The sequence below is a fragment of the Bombina bombina genome, chromosome 1 (assembly GCF_027579735.1).
Source record: "Bombina bombina isolate aBomBom1 chromosome 1, aBomBom1.pri, whole genome shotgun sequence".
NCBI lineage: Eukaryota > Metazoa > Chordata > Amphibia > Anura > Bombinatoridae > Bombina > Bombina bombina.
The window spans coordinates 453522930-453542067 of NC_069499.1; the positions used below are offsets into that span (position 1 = coordinate 453522930).

At 41.7% G+C, this 19138-nt stretch overlaps 1 protein-coding gene across 3 annotated transcripts in view; it reads right to left on the minus strand.

The window, feature by feature from the left end:
• Nucleotides 1-19138, minus strand: part of LOC128645441 (neurabin-1) — an 824161-nt gene that overhangs the window by 335370 nt on the left and 469653 nt on the right. For all 3 annotated transcript variants that reach the window (XM_053698450.1, XM_053698449.1, XM_053698448.1), the window contains exon 11: nt 8179-8356. In XM_053698450.1, the coding sequence (XP_053554425.1) occupies nt 8179-8356 (178 nt within the window). The remainder of the gene's footprint in view (nt 1-8178; nt 8357-19138) is intronic.

A 19138-nucleotide genomic window follows, 5' to 3' on the forward strand; every position in this document is an offset into this window, starting at 1 on the left:
AGGCTTTCTAGCCTGAATAAAAGTATCTATTACAGAATCTGAAAACCCACGCTTTGATAGAATCAAGCGTTCAATCTCCAAGCAGTCAGTTGGAGGGAAACCAGATTCGGATGTTCGAATGGACCCTGAACAAGAAGGTCCTGTCTCAAAGGTAGCCTCCATGGTGGAGCCGATGACATATTCACCAGGTCTGCATACCAAGTCCTGCGTGGCCACGCAGGAACTATCAAGATCACCGAAGCCCTCTCCTGATTGATCCTGGCTACCAGCCTGGGAATGAGAGGAAACGGTGGGAATACATAAGCTAGGTTGAAGATCCAAGGTGCTACTATTGTATCCACTAGAGTCACCTTGGGATCCCTGGATTTGGACCCGTAACAAGGGACCTTGAAGTTCTGACGAGAGGCCATCAGATCCATGTCTGGAATGCCCCATAATTGAGTTATTTGGGCAAAGATTTCCGGATGGAGTTCCCACTCCCCCGGATGCTCCTCCATCACCAGGGAACTCCTTGTTCCCCCCTGATGGTTGATATATGCAACAGTCGTCATGTTGTCTGATTGACACCTTATGAATTTGGCCTTTGCTAGTCGAGGCCAAGCCTTGAGAGCATTGAATATCGCTCTCAGTTCCAGAATGTTTATCAGGAGAAGAGAGTCTTCCCGAGACCATAGACCCTGAGCTTTCAGGGGTTCCCAGACCGCGCCCCAGCCCACCAGACTGGCGTCGGTCGTGACAATGACCCACTCTGGTCTGCGGAAGCTCATTCCCTGTGACAGGTTGTCCAGGGTCAGCCACCAACGGAGTGAATCTCTGGTCCTTTGATCTACTTGGATCGTCGGAGACAAGTCTGTATAATCCCCATTCCACTGTTGAGCATGCACAGTTGTAATGGTCTTAGATGAATTCGTGCAAAAGGAACTATGTCCATTGCCGCAACCATCAAACCTATTACTTCCATGCACTGCGCTATGGAAGGAAGAAGAACAGAATGAAGTACCTGACAAGAGCTTAGAAGTTTGATTTTCTGGCCTCTGTCAGAAAAATCCTCATTTCTAAGGAAACTATTATTGTTCCCAAGAAGGGAACTCTTGTTGACGGGGACAGAGAACTTTTTTCTATGTTCACTTTCCACCTGTGAGATCTGAGAAAGGCTAGGACAATGTCCGTATGAGCCCTTGCTTTTGACAGAGACGACACTTGAATCAGGATGTCGTCCAAGTAAGGTACTACTGCAATGCCCCTTGGTCTTAGCACCGCTAGAAGGGACCCTAGTACCTTTGTGAAAATCCTTGGAGCAGTGGCTAATCCGAATGGAAGTGCCACAAACTGGTAATGCTTGTCCAGAAAGGCGAACCTTAGGAACCGAAGATGTTCCTTGTGGATAGGAATATGTAGGTACGCATCCTTTAAATCCACCGTGGTCATGAATTGACCTTCCTGGATGGTAGGAAGGATCGTTCGAATGGTTTCCATTTTGAACGATGAAACCCTTAGAAACTTGTTTAGAATCTTGAGATCTAAAATTGGTCTGAATGTTCCCTCTTTTTTGGGAACTTTGAACAGGTTGGAGTAAAACCCCACCCCTAGTTCTCCTAATGGAACAGGATGAATCACACCCATTCTTGACAGGTCTTCTACACAATGTAAGAATGCCTGTCTTTTTATTTGGTTCGAAGATAATTGAGACCTGTGGAACCTTCCCCTTGGGGGTAGTTCCCTGAATTCCAGGAGATAACCTTGAGAAACTATTTCTAGCGCCCAAGGATCTTGAATATCTCTTGCCCAAGCCTGAGCAAAGAGAGAAAGTCTGCCCCCCACCAGATCCGGTCCCGGATCGGGGGCCAACACTTCATGCTGTTTTGGTAGCAGTGGCAGGTTTCTTGGCCTGCTTACCCTTGTTCCAGCCTTGCATCGGTCTCCAGGCTGGCTTGGTTTGAGAAGTATTACCCTCTTACTTAGAGGGTGTAGAATTTGAGGCTGGTCCGTTTCTGCGAAAGAGACGAAAATTTGGCTTATTTTTAGCCTTAAAAGACCTATCCTGAGGAAGGGCGTGGCCCTTTCCCCCAGTGATGTCTGAAATAATCTCTTTCAAGTCAGGGCCAAACAGTGTTTTACCCTTGAAAGGGATGTTAAGCAATTTGGTCTTGGAGGACACATCCGCTGACCAAGACTTTAGCCAAAGCGCTCTGCGCGCCACGATAGCAAACCCTGAATTATTCGCCGCTAATCTAGCTAATTGCAAAGCGGCATCTAAAATAAAAGAGTTAGCCAATTTAAGTGCTTGAACTCTGTCCATAACCTCCTCATACGAAGATTCTTTATTGAGCGACTTTTCTAGTTCTTCGAACCAGAAACACGCAGCTGTAGTGACAGGAACAATGCATGAAATTGGTTGTAGAAGGTAACCTTGCTGAACAAACATCTTTTTAAGCAAACCCTCTAACTTTTTATCCATAGGATCTTGAAAGCACAACTATCTTCTATAGGAATAGTAGTGCGTTTGTTTAGAGTAGAAACCGCCCCCTCGACCTTGGGGACTGTCTGCCATAAGTCCTTTCTGGGGTCGACTATAGGAAATAATTTCTTAAATATAGGGGGAGGAACAAAAGGTATGCCGGGCCTTTCCCACTCCTTATTTACTATGTCCGCCACCCGCTTGGGTATAGGAAAAGCATCAGGGGACACCGGAACCTCTAGGAACTTGTCCATCTTACATAATTTCTTTGGAATGACCAAATTGTCACAATCATCCAGAGTAGATAATACCTCCTTAAGTAGTGCGTGGAGATGTTCTAATTTAAATTTAAATGTTACAACATCAGGTTCAGCTTGTTGAGAAATTTTCCCTGAATCTGAAATTTCTCCCTCAGACAAAACCTCCCTCCTGGCCCCTTCAGATTGGTGTGAGGGCATGTCAGAACAGTTATCATCAGCGTCCTCTTGCTCTTCAGTGTTTAAAACAGAGCAATCGCGCTTTCTCTGATAAGTAGGCATTTTGGATAAAATGTTTGCAATAGAATTATCCATTACAGCCGTTAATTGTTGCATGGTAATAAGTATTGGCGCACTAGATGTACTAGGGGCCTCTTGTGTGGGCAAAACTGGTGTAGACACAGAAGGGGATGATGCAGTACCATGCTTACTCCCCTCATTTGAGGAATCATCATGGGCAATATCATTATCTATGGCATTATTGTCCCTACTTTGTTTGGACACTATGACACAATTATCACATATATTTAAATGGGGAGAAACCTTGGCTTTCATACATATAGAACATCGTTATCTGATGGTTCAGACATGTTAAACAGGCTTAAACTTGTCAACAAAGCACAAAAAACGTTTTACAATAAAACCGTTACTGTCACTTTAAATTTTAAACTGAACACACTTTATTACTGAATATGTGAAAAAGTATGAAGGAATTGTTCAAAATTCACCAAAATTTCACCACAGTATCTTAAAGCCTTAAAAGTATTGCACACCAAATTTGAAAGCTTTAACCCTTAAAATAACGGAACCGGAGCCGTTTTTACATTTAACCCCTATACAGTCCCAGGTATCTGCTTTGCTGAGACCCAACCAAGCCCAGAGGGGAATACGATACCAAATGATGCCTTCTATAAGCTTTTTCAGTGGTTCTTAGCTCCTCACACATGCATCTGCATGCCTTGCTTTCCAAAAACAACTGCGCATCAGTGGCGCGAAAATGAGGCTCTGCCTATGACTAGAAAAGGCCCCCAGTGAAAAAGGTGTCCAATACAGTGCCTGCCGTTTTTTTAAAACAATCCCCAAGATTATAATAACTATTAATAGTTATAATCTGCCAAATATGCTTAGTAAAGTAATCGTTTTAGCCCAGAAAAATGTCTACCAGTTTTTTAAGCCCTAATGAAGCCCTTTATTCTTATACTAAACTAAGAAAATGGCTTACCGGTTCCCATAGGGAAAATGACAGCTTCCAGCATTACCAAGTCTTGTTAGAAATGTGTCATACCTCAAGCAGCAAAAGTCTGCTCACTGTTTCCCCCAACTGAAGTTAATTCATCTCAACAGTCCTGTGTGGAAACAGCCATCGATTTTAGTAACGGTTGCTAAAATCATTTTCCTCTTACAAACAGAAATCTTCATCTCTTTTCTGTTTCAGAGTAAATAGTACATACCAGCACTATTTTAAAATAACAAACTCTTGATTGAAGAATAAAACTACATTTAAACACCAAAAAAACTCTTAGCCATCTCCGTGGAGATGTTGCCTGTGCAACGGCAAAGAGAATGACTGGGGTAGGCGGAGCCTGGGAGGGACTATATGGCCAGCTTTGCTGGGCTCTTTGCCATTTCCTGTTGGGGAGGAGAATATCCCACAAGTAAGGATGACGCCGTGGACCGGACACACCTATGTTGGAGAAAGATATCCTTCTTCCTAAATCCAGGTAGAGGGAACCGTGTATTCTCTCTGAACAAGTGATCTAATAAGCTTAAAAATCATCGGACCCAAAAAGGACGAGAAACCCCTCCTCTTATTGAACCAGTCACCAACAGTGTAATGACACTGCGAAGAGTACCGGGACAAGACTCCAAAGGTCACCTAGTCCAGAAAGACAGAATGAAAACTCAACTCCGGCCCCTAGGACCACCGGACCCATAAAATCCAGCATTTAGAGGAACCTAAGACAGATCCTGCCTGTCCTACGGCATAGATAGGCCTGCTCTGCCTGGACAAGAATAACTAGAAAGATCTCCTTCTCTAGAGTAGAAGAGAAAAACAAACTTAACTATTACCCAAAACAGGTCCTGCCCGTCATCAAGGGTACGACACGTCTTGTCATAAAAAACAAACAAATGGCAAATTCTTAAGTGCCAGCAGTGCTAGGAAAACTTAGAATAAACATAATAAAGAAAATTCGAGGGAATCATCACCCCTAACAGAGACCTAGAAGCTTCCATCGGAAGACACCAAACATCACGATCATCAAGGTCGAAATAACCAAAAACAACCCAAGTGATGAAAAGTCTTCCTAAAAAGAGTCTCCACAAGAACCCCGAGCTCTAAAACAAAAACTATCCGAGACGCATAAGAAATGAAAATAGGTAAACGCACAAAAAAGAACGTCAAAAGGGTGTGCAAACTAAAACAAACAGGTCCTGCCTGTTATACAACACAACCCCCCATAGATCTCGGGACTGAGATTCCAAAACTATATAAATTGCACACGCTTGCAATTTCTGACCGAGGATTGGATTCTGATTGGCTGATCATTTGAAGAAGAAAGTAGCTACGTAACGGTGGGGGGAGTTAGGCTGCCATATTTACATCATATTATAGAAGTTATTGATGATGATTACTAGAAGGAAGTAGGTAAGACAAAAGGGGTACAGGGCAGGCGGATCTTCGTTTTTTATTTTTAAATATCGGATTCTGTTATCTCCAGTGTTGACTGTCCCTTTAAACCCCCAATGGCTGGGGCACTCACCACCTCCTATGACCCAGACAGGTAGAGAAATTGACTCTTCTCCGCAGCCCTTCGGTCAGGAATCGGAAATAGAAAACAAGTTGTGACTACTCCCAGTCACATGGTGCCTCATGCAGGACCGCCCCTGCTAAGGAAAAGCACCCCAGCTTAATAAAACTGCGCAGCTCTATAACCTGTATGTTCCGTATCAGCCTATGAGCCCAAAATGTCTACTACACATACGCAGTTAAAATCACATAACAAACATGATTAACTAGACCCCACTGTTCAATAATCCCCCTCAGGACATATTTATCCTTGATTCCATAAAGATAAAGGAGTCCCACTGAGACCCTGTCTTCTATCGTTAACATGTGTGTAAAAAAATGAAACGATCTTACCAGAATACATTCCGTGGAACAGCAACATGGTTCTTCAAGTTTGACAGATAGTAGCAGCGCCTCTGACATGGACTTGAGTGAAGGAAGCAGGCAGCGAAAATAGTCAACGCTGATTGCTTAAAGGAGCTGTTAATATGAGTCTGGATGATTTCGCAGAAAGACTCTCCCTGCATCTCCAGACTCTAACTTTCATCAATGCTCTCAATGAGAGGCTGACAAGACTACTTAAAACTCCAGTTCCATCCCATAGGACAGATACCCTTCCTAAGGAACTACTCCAAAAAACTTCCGACACTTCTCTGCCAACCTCCTGTGACGAAAGGCAAAGAATGACTGGGGGATGAGGGAAGTGGGGGAGGTATTTAAGCATTTGGCTGGGGTGTCTTTGCCTCCTCCTGGTGGCCAGGTTCTGTATTCCCACAAATAATGAATGCAGCTGTGGACTCTCCCTGTATTTAGAAGGAAAACAAAGCAAGGACCACCTCACCACTTTCTAACTGTTTAAAAGCCAACACTACTCTTACACATAAGATTGATGTGGACACAACTAAACCCAAATCCTTGCTTGCAGGGAAAAGTACCCAAAAAAAGGAATAAAATCTTCAGACAGCAACTTCACGTCCTCCATTGGCAAAAAGAATGACTGGGGGTTATGGGTAAGGGAAGTGACACTTAACAGCTTTGCTGGGGCTTTTTGCCTCCTCCTGCTGGCCAGGAGTGAATATCCCACTAGTAATTGGAATGACGTTGTGGACTCTCCATGTCTTAGGAAAGAAAATAAAATTATCATAATTCAGAAAGAACATGCTATTCTCAAAGCCTTTCAAATTTACTTCTATTATATGAAATGTATTCACTGTCTTTTAATCATTTGCTGAACAGCATAGGTAGGTAGGCATGCCACATGTAATATGTGTGCACCAAATAGCAGTAGTGTTTGTAATGTTTATGAAAGTGTTATATATTGGTTGCAAACACTGATGTCATAGTGCTCAAGATACAAGCACAGTCCTGATCCTATTCTAGGTAAGAGAAAGAACAACATTTTACAGCAGAAATATTTGTTTATTTTTTTTTTTAAATTATACGAGCACACCTGGTGAGCTATTTACAAGAGACAAATGTGTTTAGCTACCAATCACCAGCTAGCTTCCAGTAGTGTAGGCTATATCCATATTCTTTTTAACAAAAGATACTAAAAGAACAAAGTACATTTTAGAATAGAAGTGTTTTTTAAAGTGAATCATACAAGTTAATTTTGACTTTCCTATCCATTTTTAAGTCTAGTACAAGGCAAAGCATCTTATGAATCTGTCAGTTATGTGGGACAATGTCAAACCCTTTACAAAAATCTAACTATGTACAAACTGGACTTAACCACTGCATCCCTATGGCAAGTTGCCACAGGTCTCTCATTTTTCTCACCTTAACACTTAACTACATTGCCATCTTTTTATGTGTATGATTGTTTATGTAATTACTGTTAGGGCTTCAACATGCTTTGACTATTTAAAGTAAATATCTATCCCATGGTGCACGTATTAAATCAGAGCACATGGTTTTTGCATTAGAATGTCCCTTTAAACTTAAAATTCTGTATAGCAGCACACAAAGCTAGATTACATACTTAAAGTTAAGAAAATGCTTGCCTATTCCTACTTCCTTTCAGCCTATATCCGATAATGTTAATATTGACAATAAGTCTAAAATGGCTGGTACATGAACCATAATTTATCTTCCTAGACTGTCACTCTGTGATAAATTCTAATTTTTAGATTCAAAGTACCAAATCCTTCTGTTTCTAGATTCTACACCACTAGGTCCATGTCATATAACATCCACATGAATAAATCCAGACAAATCCGGGACAAAAACAGGCAGAAATAGGCCCCTTAAGAGAATTAGGTGTTAGTAGAAGCTTTAAAAAAAAAATGAGGAGGAGGGAATGGGAGTAGTCACTGAAGACATATGCACTTATTTACCTTTCAAAGTAGATGGGGAACTTATTGCTACAGTAGCATAGAAACCAGCTTGAAAACAAAGAGTAACCCAAAAAAAACAATGTATGCAGTTATTGATGGCTGTTTGTGTCTGAATGTGGCCTTTTTGATAGATGAACAAATTAAAATGTATGATCTTATAGGTAAATATCTGGTTGCTACAGTATAAACCTAAATATTAGTCTAAATCATTTTAAAATGCATAATGGGAATACAATGAAGTTAATGTAGCAGACACAAACAAGTGTCAGCCATTTAATCAATTTATCTTAACACAAGTCACAAATAATAAATGTTAAGGACATAATTAGATTATTTTACCTGATATTATACTGTCTAAGAATTGTGAGTCTTCATTTTCAAAAAAATTGAGCGTCTCTCCAAACGGTGGCCCAAAGGAAGGTTCAGAGCAGATTTCATTTAAATCCTGGTGTTTAAGTTCAGTGGTCGCATGAAGTGTTGGCTCATACATTTGAAGCTTTTTTTCAAGAGCTGAAATCTTACAGAACAGGTTTTGATACATGAATAACAAAAGTCAACTACATTATAATAAGCACACACAAAAGTGCAAGACTTCATTTAAATAAATAAAAAAAACATAATTTATGTAAGAACTTACCTGATAAATTCATTTCTTTCATATTAGCAAGAGTCCATGAGCTAGTGACGTATGGGATATACATTCCTACCAGGAGGGGCAAAGTTTCCCAAACCTCAAAATGGCTATAAATACGCCCCCCACCACACCCACAATTCAGTTTAACGAATAGCCAAAAAGTGGGGTGATAAGAAAAAAGTGCGAAAGCATCAAAAATAAGGAATTGGAATAATTGTGCTTTATACAAAAAAATCATAACCACCACAAAAAAAAGTGGGCCTTATGGACTCTTGCTAATATGAAAGAAATTAATTTATCAGGTAAGTTCTTACATAAATTATGTTTTATTTCATGTAATTAGCAAGAGTCCATGAGCTAGTGACGTATGGGATAGCAGATACCCAAGATGTGGAACTTCCACGCAAGAGTCACTAGAGAGGGAGGGATAAAATAAAGACAGCCATTTCCGCTGAAAAAATAATCCACAACAAAAAACAAAAAGTTTTAATCTTATAAAGAAAAAAAACGAAATCATAAGCAGAAGAATCAAACTGAAACTGCTGCCTGAAGTACTTTTCTACCAAAAACTGCTTCAGAAGAAGACAAAACATCAAAATGGTAGAATTTAGTAAAAGTATGCAAAGAAGACCAAGTTGCTGCTTTGCAAATCTGATCAACAGAAGCTTCATTCCTAAAAGCCCAGGAAGTAGAAACTGACCTAGTAGAATGAGCCGTAATCCTTCGAGGCGGGGTTTTACCCGACTCCACATAAGCATGATGAATCAAAGATTTAAACCAAGACGCCAAAGAAATGGCAGAAGCCTTCTGACATTTCCTAGAACCAGAAAAGATAACAAATAGACTAGAAGTCTTTCTGAAATCTTTAGTAGCTTCAACATAATATTTCAAAGCTCTTACTACATCCAAAGAATGTAAAGATCTCTCCAGAGAATTCTTAGGATTAGGACACAATGAAGGAACAACAATTTCTCTACTAATGTTGTTAGAATTCACAACTTTAGGTAAAAAATTAAATGAAGTCCGCAACACCGCTTATCCTGATGAAAAATCAGAAAAGGAGATTCACAAGAAAGAGCAGATAACTCAGAAACTCTACTAGCAGAAGAGATAGCGAAAAAGAACAAAACTTTCCAGGAAAGTAATTTGATATCCAAAGAATGCATAGGCTCAAACGGAGGAGCCTGCAAAGTCTTCAGAGCCAAATTGAGACTCCAAAAAGGAGAGATTGACTTAATGACAGGCTTGATACGAACCAAAGCCTGTACAAAACAATGAATATCAAGATGATTAGCAATCTTTCTGTGAAAAAGAACAGAAAGAGCAGAGATTTGTCCTTCCAAAGAACTTTCAGACAAACCCTTATCCAAACCATCTTGAAGAAATTGTAAAATTCTAGGAATTCTAAAAGAATGGCAAGAAAATTTATGAGAAGAACATCATGAAATGTAAATCTTCCAGACTCGGTAATAGATCTTTCTAGACACAGATTAACGAGCCTGTAACATAGTATTAATCACTGAGTCAGAGAAACCTCTATGACTAAGTATTAGGCGTTCAATCACCATACTTCCAAATTTAATGATTTGAGATCCTGATGGAAAAATGGGCCTTGAGACAGAAGGTCAGACCTAAACGGAAGTGTCCAAGGTTGGCAACTTGCCACCCAAATGAGATCCGCATACCAAAACCTGTGTGGCCATGCTGGAGCTACCAGCAGTACAAATGAACGCTCCATTAGGATTTTGGAAATCACTTTTGGAAGAAGAACTAGAGGCAGAAAGATATAAGCAGGTTGATAATTCCAAGGAAGTGACAACGCGTCCACCGCTTCCGCCTGAAGATCCCTGGATCTGGACAGATACCTGGGAAGTTTCTTGTTTAGATGAGAAGCCATAAGATCTATTTCTGGAAGTCTCCAGATTTGAATAATCTGAAGAAAAAACTGAATTTATGCTTACCTGATAAATTACTTTCTCCAACGGTGTGTCCGGTCCACGGCGTCATCCATAACTTGTGGGAATATCTCTTCCCCAACAGGAAATGGCAAAGAGTACAGCAAAAGCTGTCCATATAGTCCCTCCTAGGCTCCGCCCACCCCAGTCATTCGACCGACGGACAGGAGAAAAACAGGAGAAACTATAGGGTGCCGTGGTGACTGTAGTTAAAGAAATAAATTCATCAAACCTGATTAAAAAACCAGGGCGGGCCGTGGACCGGACACACCGTTGGAAAAAGTAATTTATCAGGTAAGCATAAATTCTGTTTTCTCCAACATTGGTGTGTCCGGTCCACGGCGTCATCCATAACTTGTGGGAACCAATACCAAAGCTTTAGGACACGGATGAAGGGAGGGAGCCAATCAGGTTGCCTAAACGGAAGGCACCACGGCTTGCAAAACCTTTCTCCCAAAAATAGCCTCCGAAGAAGCAAAAGTATCAAATTTGTAGAATCTGGCAAAAGTGTGCAGGGAAGACCAAGTCGCTGCCTTACATATCTGATCAACAGAAGCCTCGTTCTTGAAGGCCCATGTGGAAGCCACAGCCCTAGTAGAGTGAGCTGTGATGCGTTCAGGAGGCTGCCGTCCGGCAGTCTCGTAAGCCAATCGGATGATGCTTTTCAGCCAAAAGGAAAGAGAGGTAGCAGTAGCTTTTTGACCTCTCCTCTTGCCAGAATAAATGACAAACAGAGAAGACGTTTGTCTGAAATCCTTTGTTGCTTCTAAATAGAACTTTAAAGCACGAACTACATCTAGATTGTGTAACAAACGTTCCTTCTTTGAAACTGGATTCGGACACAAAGAAGGCACAACTATTTCCTGGTTAATATTCTTGTTGGAAACAACCTTTGGAAGGAAACCAGGTTTAGTACGCAAAACAGCCTTATCTGAATGGAACACTAGATAGGGCAGATTACACTGCAGAGCAGATAACTCAGAAACTCTTCTAGCAGAAGAAATAGCAACCAAAAACAGAACTTTCCAAGATAACATCTTGATATCTATGGAATGTAGAGGTTAAAACGGAACCCCTTGAAGAACTGAAAGAACTAAATTCAGACTCCAGGGAGGAGTCAAAGGTCTGTAAACAGGCTTGATCCTGACCAAAGCCTGAACAAAGGCTTGAACATCAGGCACAGCTGCCAGTCGTTTGTGTAATAAGACAGATAAAGCAGAAATCTGTCCCTTTAGGATCCTAGGAATTTTGATCTTACTCCATGAGAATCCCTTGGATTCACACCAACAGATATATCTTTTCCATATTTTATGGTAAATCTTCCTAGTTACAGGTTTTCTGGCTTGTATCAGAGTATCTATTACAGAATCCGAAAACCCACGCTTAGATAAAATCAAGCGTTCAATTTCCAAGCCGTTAGCTGAAGGGAAACTAGATTTGGATGTTCAAATGGACCTTGTACTAGAAGATCCTGTCTCAAAGGTAGCTTCCATGGTGGAGCCGATGACATATTCACCAGGTCTGCATACCAAGTCCTGCGTGGCCACGCAGGAGCTATCAAGATCACCGAGGCCCTCTCCTGCTTGATCCTGGCTACCAGCCTGGGAATGAGAGGAAACGGTGGAAACACATAAGCTAGGTTGAAGGTCCAAGGCGCTACTAATGCATCCACTAGAGTCGCCTTGGGATCCCTGGATCTGGACCCGTAGCAAGGAACCTTGAAGTTCTGACGAGACGCCATTAGATCCATGTCTGGAATGCCCCATAATTGAGTCAACTGGGCAAATATCTCCGGGTGGAGTTCCCACTCCCCCGGATGGAATGTCTGACGACTCAGATAATCCGCCTCCCAGTTTTCCACTCCTGGGATGTGGATCGCAGATAGGTGGCAGGAGTGATCCTCCGCCCATTTTATGATTTTGGTCACTTTTCTCATCGCCAGGGAACTCCTTGTTCCCCCCTGATGATTGATGTAAGCAACAGTCGTCATGTTGTCTGATTGGAATCTTATGAATCTGGCCTTTGCTAGTTGAGGCCAAGCCTTGAGAGCATTGAATATCGCTTTCAGTTCCAGAATGTTTATCGGGAGAAGAGACTCTTTCCGAGACCATAGCCCCTGAGCTTTCAGGGAGTTCCAGACCGCGCCCCAGCCCACTAGACTGGCGTCGGTCGTGACGATGACCCACTCTGGTCTGCGGAAACTCATTCCCTGGGACAGGTGGTCCTGGGTTAGCCACCAACGGAGTGAGTCTCTGGTCTTCTGATCTACTTGAATCACTGGAGACAAGTCTGTATAGTCCCCATTCCACTGTTTCAACATGCACAGTTGTAATGGTCTTAGATGAATTCGCGCAAAAGGAACTATGTCCATTGCTGCAACCATCAACCCTACTACTTCCATGCACTGAGCTATGGAAGGACGTGGAACAGAATGAAGAACTTGACAAGCGCTTAGAAGTTTTGACTTTCTGACATCTGTCAGGAAAATCTTCATTTCTAAAGAATCTATTATTGTCCCCAAGAAAGGAACTCTTGTCGACGGAGACAGGGAACTTTTTTCTATGTTCACTTTCCATCCGTGAGATCTGAGAAAGGCCAGAACGATGTCTGTGTGAGCCTTTGCCTTTGAAAGAGACGACGCTTGTATCAGAATGTCGTCCAAGTAAGGTGCCACTGCAATGCCCCTTGGTCTTAGAACCGCTAGAAGGGACCCGAGTACCTTTGTGAAAATCCTTGGAGCAGTGGCTAGCCCGAATGGGAGAACCACAAACTGGAATGTTTGTCCAGAAAGGCGAACCTTAGGAACTGATGATGATCTTTGTGGATGGGAATATGTAGATACGCATCCTTTAGATCCACGGTAGTCATAAATTGACCCTCCTGGATTGTAGGTAAAATCGTTAGAATGGTTTCCATTTTGAACGATGACACTCTGAGAAATTTGTTTAGGATCTTTAAATCCAGAATTGGTCTGAAGGTTCCCTCTTTTTTGGGAACCACAAACAGATTTGAGTAAAACCCCATTCCTTGTTCCACGGTTGGAACTGGGTGTATCACTCCCATTTTTAACAGGTCTTCTACACAATGTAAGAATGCCTGTCTCTTTATTTGGTTTGAAGATAAGTGAGACATGTGGAACCTTCCCCTTGGGGGTAGTTCCTTGAATTCCAGAAGATAACCCTGAGAAACTATTTCTAGTGCCCAGGGGTCCTGAACATTTCTTGCCCAAGCCTGAGCGAAGAGAGAGAGTCTGCCCCCTACTAGATCCGGTCCCGGATCGGGGGCTACTCCTTCATGCTGTTTTGTTAGCAGCAGCAGGTTTCTTGGTCTGCTTACCCTTGTTCCAGCCTTGCATCGGTTTCCAAGCTGGTTTGGTTTGCGAAGCATTACCCTCTTGTCTAGAGGCTGCAGAGTTGGAGGCCGGTCCGTTCCTGAAATTGCGAAAGGAACGAAAATTAGACTTATTCTTGGCTTTGAAAGGCCTATCTTGTGGGAGGGCGTGGCCCTTACCCCCAGTGATGTCTGAGATAATTTCTTTCAATTCTGGCCCAAAAAGAGTTTTACCCTTGAAAGGGATATTAAGCAATTTTGTCTTGGAAGATACATCCGCTGACCAAGACTTTAGCCAGAGCGCTCTGCGCGCCACAATTGCAAACCCAGAATTTTTCGCCGCTAATCTAGCTAACTGCAAAGCGGCATTTAAAATAAAGGAATTAGCTAACTTGAGTGCGTGAACTCTGTCCATAACCTCCTCATACGGAGTCTCTCTACTGAGCGAGTTTTCTAGTTCCTCGAACCAGAACCACGCTGCTGTAGTGACAGGAATAATGCACGAAATAGGTTGCAGGAGGTAACCTTGCTGTACAAAAATCTTTTTAAGCAAACCCTCCAATTTTTTATCCATAGGATCTTTGAAAGCACAATTATCCTCGATAGGAATAGTAGTGCGCTTGGCTAGTGTAGAAACTGCCCCCTCGACCTTAGGGACTGTCTGCCATAAGTCCTTTCTGGGGTCGACCATATTAAATAATTTCTTAAATATAGGAGGGGGAACAAAAGGTATGCCGGGCTTCTCCCACTCCTTATTCACTATGTCCGCCACCCGCTTGGGTATAGGAAAAGCGTCGGGGTGCACCGGAACCTCTAGGAACTTGTCCATCTTGCACAATTTTTCTGGAATGACCAGGTTGTCACAATCATCCAGAGTAGATAACACCTCCTTAAGCAGTGCGCGGAGATGCTCTAATTTAAATTTAAATGTCACAACATCAGGTTCTGCCTGTTGAGAAATTCTACCTGAATCTGAAATTTCCCCATCTGACATAACCTCCCTCATGGCCCCTTCAGATTGGTGTGAGGGTATGACAGAGCAATTCTCATCAGCGCCCTCCTGCTCTACAGTGTTTAAAACAGAGCAATCGCGCTTTCTCTGATATGCAGGCATTTTGGATAAAATATTTGCTATGGAGTTATCCATTACCGCCGTCAATTGTTGCATAGTAATAAGCATTGGCGCGCTAGAAGTACTAGGAGTCTCCTGCGTGGGCAAAACTGGTGTAGACACAGAAGGAGATGATGTAGAACTATGTCTACTCCCTTCATCTGATGAATCATCTTGGGCAACTTTACTATCTGTGGCAGTACTGTCCTTACTTTGTTTGGACACTATGGCACAATTATCACACAATTTTGAAGGGGGAGACACATTGGCTTCCATACATACAGAACATAGTTTATCTGAAGGCACAGGCATGTTAAACAGGCTTAAACTTGTCAATAAAGTACAAAAAACTTTTTTAAACAAAACCGTTCCTGTCTCTTTAAATTTTAAACAGTGCACACTTTATTACTGAATATGTGAAAAACTATGAAGGAATTGTTCAAATTTAACCAAATTTTCACCACAGTGTCTTAAAGCATTCAAAGTATTGCACCCCAAATTTGAGACCTTTAACCCTTAAAATGAAGAAACCGGAGCCGGTTACAGTTTTAACCCCTCTACAGTCCCAGCTACAGCCTTTGCTCCGACTTTACCAAACCCAGGGGGTATACAATACCAAATGAAGCCTTCTAGGAACCTTTTCAACAACTTTCAGACCCACACACATGCAGCTGCATGTCCTGCTCTCAAAAGTAACTGCGCAGTAATGGCGCGAAAATGAGGCTCAGCCTACTACAGGGAAGGCCCTTCCTGACTGAAAAGGTGTCTAAACCAGTGCCTGACATTAAAAAAAACGTTCCCCAAAGTTTATAAGTGTGAATATCAACATCAAGCTTCATAAAATGCCCAAATAAAGCAATCGATCTTGCCCATAAAAGTGTCTACCAGTTTTATAGCCCATATTAAGCCCTTTATTCTGTTTGAGACTAAGAAAATGGCTTACCGGTCCCCATGAGGGGAAATGACAGCCTTCCAGCATTACACAGTCTTGTTAGAAAAATGGCTAGTCATACCTTAGGCAGAAAAGTCTGCTAACTGTTTCCCCCAACTGAAGTTACTTCATCTCAACAGTCCTATGTGGAAACAGCAAACGATTTTAGTTACTGCTGCTAAAATCATATTCCTCTCACAAACAGAACTCTTCATCTTTTTCTGTTTCAGAGTAAATAGTACATACCAGCACTATTTTAAAATAACAAACTCTTGATAGTAGAATAAAAAACTACAACTAAACACCACATACTCTTCACCATCTCCGTGGAGATGTTGCCTGTGCAACGGCAAAGAGAATGACTGGGGTGGGCGGAGCCTAGGAGGGACTATATGGACAGCTTTTGCTGTACTCTTTGCCATTTCCTGTTGGGGAAGAGATATTCCCACAAGTTATGGATGACGCCGTGGACCGGACACACCAATGTTGGAGAAACCTGTGGGAAGAGACCATTCGCCCGGATGTAACGTCTGGCGACTGAGATAATCCGCTTCCCAATTGTCTATATCTGGGATGTGAACCGCAGAAATTAGACAGGAGCTGGATTCCGCCCATACAAGTATCCGGGATACATCTCTCATAGCCTGAGGACTGTGAGTCCCCCCTTGATGATTGACATATGCCACGGTTGTGACATTGTCTGTCTGAAAACAAATAAACTATTCTCTCTTCAGAAGAGGCCAGAACTGAAGAGCTCTGAAAATCGCACAGAGTTACAAAATGTTGATTGGTAATCTCGCCTCCTGAGATTCCCAAACCCCCTGCGCTGTCAGAGATGCCCATACAGCTCCCCAACCTGAAAGACTCGCATCTGTTGAGATCACAGTCCAGGTTGGACGAACAAAGGAGGCCCCTTAAACTAAACGATGGTGATCCAACCACCAAGTCAGAGAAGATCGAACATTGGGATTTAAGGATATTAATTGTGATATATTTGTATAATCCCTGCACCATTGGTTCAGCATACAAAGCTGTAGAGGTCTCATGTGAAAACGAGCAAAGGGGATTGCGTCCGATGCTGCAGTCATGAGACCTAAAATTTCCATGCACAAAGCTACCGAAGGGAATAATTGAGACTGAAGGTTTCGTCAAGCTGAAACCTTTTTCAGACGTCTCTTTTCTGTTAGAGACAAAGCCATGGACACTGAATCTATTTGGAATCCCAAAAAGGTTACCCTTGTCTGGGGAACCAAGAAACTCTTTGGTAAATTGATCCTCCAACCACGTCTTTGAAGAAACAACACAAGTTGATTCGTGTGAGATTCTGCAGAATGTAAAGACTGAGCAAGTACCAAGATATCATCCAAATAAGGAAATACCGCAATACCCTGCTCCCCGATTACAGAGAGAAGGGCACCGAGAACCTTTGAAAAGATCCTTGGAGCTGTTGCTAGGCCAAAAGGAAGAGCAACAAATTGGTAATGCTTGTCTAAAAAAGAGAATCTCAAGAACTGATAGTGGTCCGGATGAATTGGAATATGAAGATATGCATCCTGTAAGTCTATTGTAGACATATAATGCCCTTGCTGAACAAAAGGCAGAATAGTCCTTTTTTAGATATTTTTAGATCCAGAACTGGACTGAAAAAAATCTCTCTCTTTGATACAATGAACAGATTTGAATAAAAACCCCAGGCCCTGTTCCAGAACTGGAACTGGCACAATTCCCCAGCTGACTCCAGGTCTGAAACACATTTCAGAAATGCCTGAGCCTTTACTGGGTTTACTGGAATGCGTGAGAGAAAAAATCTTCTCACAGGCGGTCTTACCTTGAAACCTATTCTGTACCCTTGTGAAACAATGATCTGAATCCAAAGACTTTGAATCAAATTGATCCAAACATCTATGAAAAAAACGTAACCTGCCCCCTACCAGCTGTGCTGGAATGAGGGCCGCACCTTCATGCGGACTTGGAAGCTGGTTTTGATTTTCAAAAAGGCTTGGATTTATTCCAGACTGGAGAAGGTTTCCAAACGGAAACTGCTCCTTTAGGGGAAGGGTCAGGCTTTTGTTCCTTATTCTGACGAAAAGAAACGAAAACGATTAGCAGCCCTATATTTACCTTTAGCCTGAGGCAAAAAGGCTCCCTTCGTCCCAGAAACAGCTGAAATTATTGAATCTAACTGAGAACCAAATAATTATTACCTTGGAAAGAAAGGGACAGCAACTTTGACTTAGAAATCATATCTGCATTCCAAGATTGAAGCCATAAATCTCTTCTGGCTAAAATATCTAAAGACATATACCTGACATCAATTCTGATGATATCGAAAATGGCATCACAAACAAAGGTTTTAGCATGTTGAAGGAGTTTAACAATGCTATAAGCATTATGGTCTGACACTTGTTGCGCTAAAGCCTCCAACCAGAAAGTTGAAGCTGCAGCAACATCAGCCAAAGAAATAGCAGGTCTAAGAAGATTACCTGAACATAAATAAGCCTTCCTAAAAAAGGATTCAAGTTTCCTATCTAAAGGAAAACGAAGTACTATCTGTCGTAGGAATAGTATTACGTTTAGCAAGAGAAGAAATAGCCCCATCAACCTCGGGGATTTTCTCTAAAAACTCTAATCTATCAGATGGTAAAGGATACAATTTCTTAAACCTTGGAGAAGGAGTAAATGAAGTACCCAGACTATTCCATTCCCTAGAAATTACTTCTGAAATAGCATCAGGAACTGGAAAAACTTCTGGAATAACTACGGGAGGTTTAAAAACTGAATTTAAACGCTTAGTAGCTTTAATATCAAGAGGACTAGACTCCTCCATATCTAATGCAAGCAACACTTCTTTAAGTAAGGAACGAATAAAACTCCATTTTAAACAAATATGAAGATTTATCAGTGTCAATATCGGAGGTAGAATCTTCTGAACCAGATAGATCCTCATCAGAAATAGATAAGTCAAAATGATGGCGGTCATTTAAAAATTCATCTGAAATATATGAAGTTTTAAAAGACTCTTACGTTTACTAGAAGGAGGAATAACAGACAGAGCCTTCCGAATAGATTTAGAAACAAATTCTATAACATTAACAGGAACATCCTGAACATTAGATGTTGAAAGAACAACAACAGGTAATGGATTATTACTAATGGAAATGCTATCTGTGTTTGATAGCTTATTATGACAATTATCACAAATAACAGCCGGCAGAACAATTACCAAAAGTTTACAACAAATGAACTTAGCTTTGGTAGAACCGACATCAGGCAGCGCTTTTCCAGAAGTAGATTCTGATCCAGGGTCAGGTAGTGACATCTTGCAATATGTAAAAGAA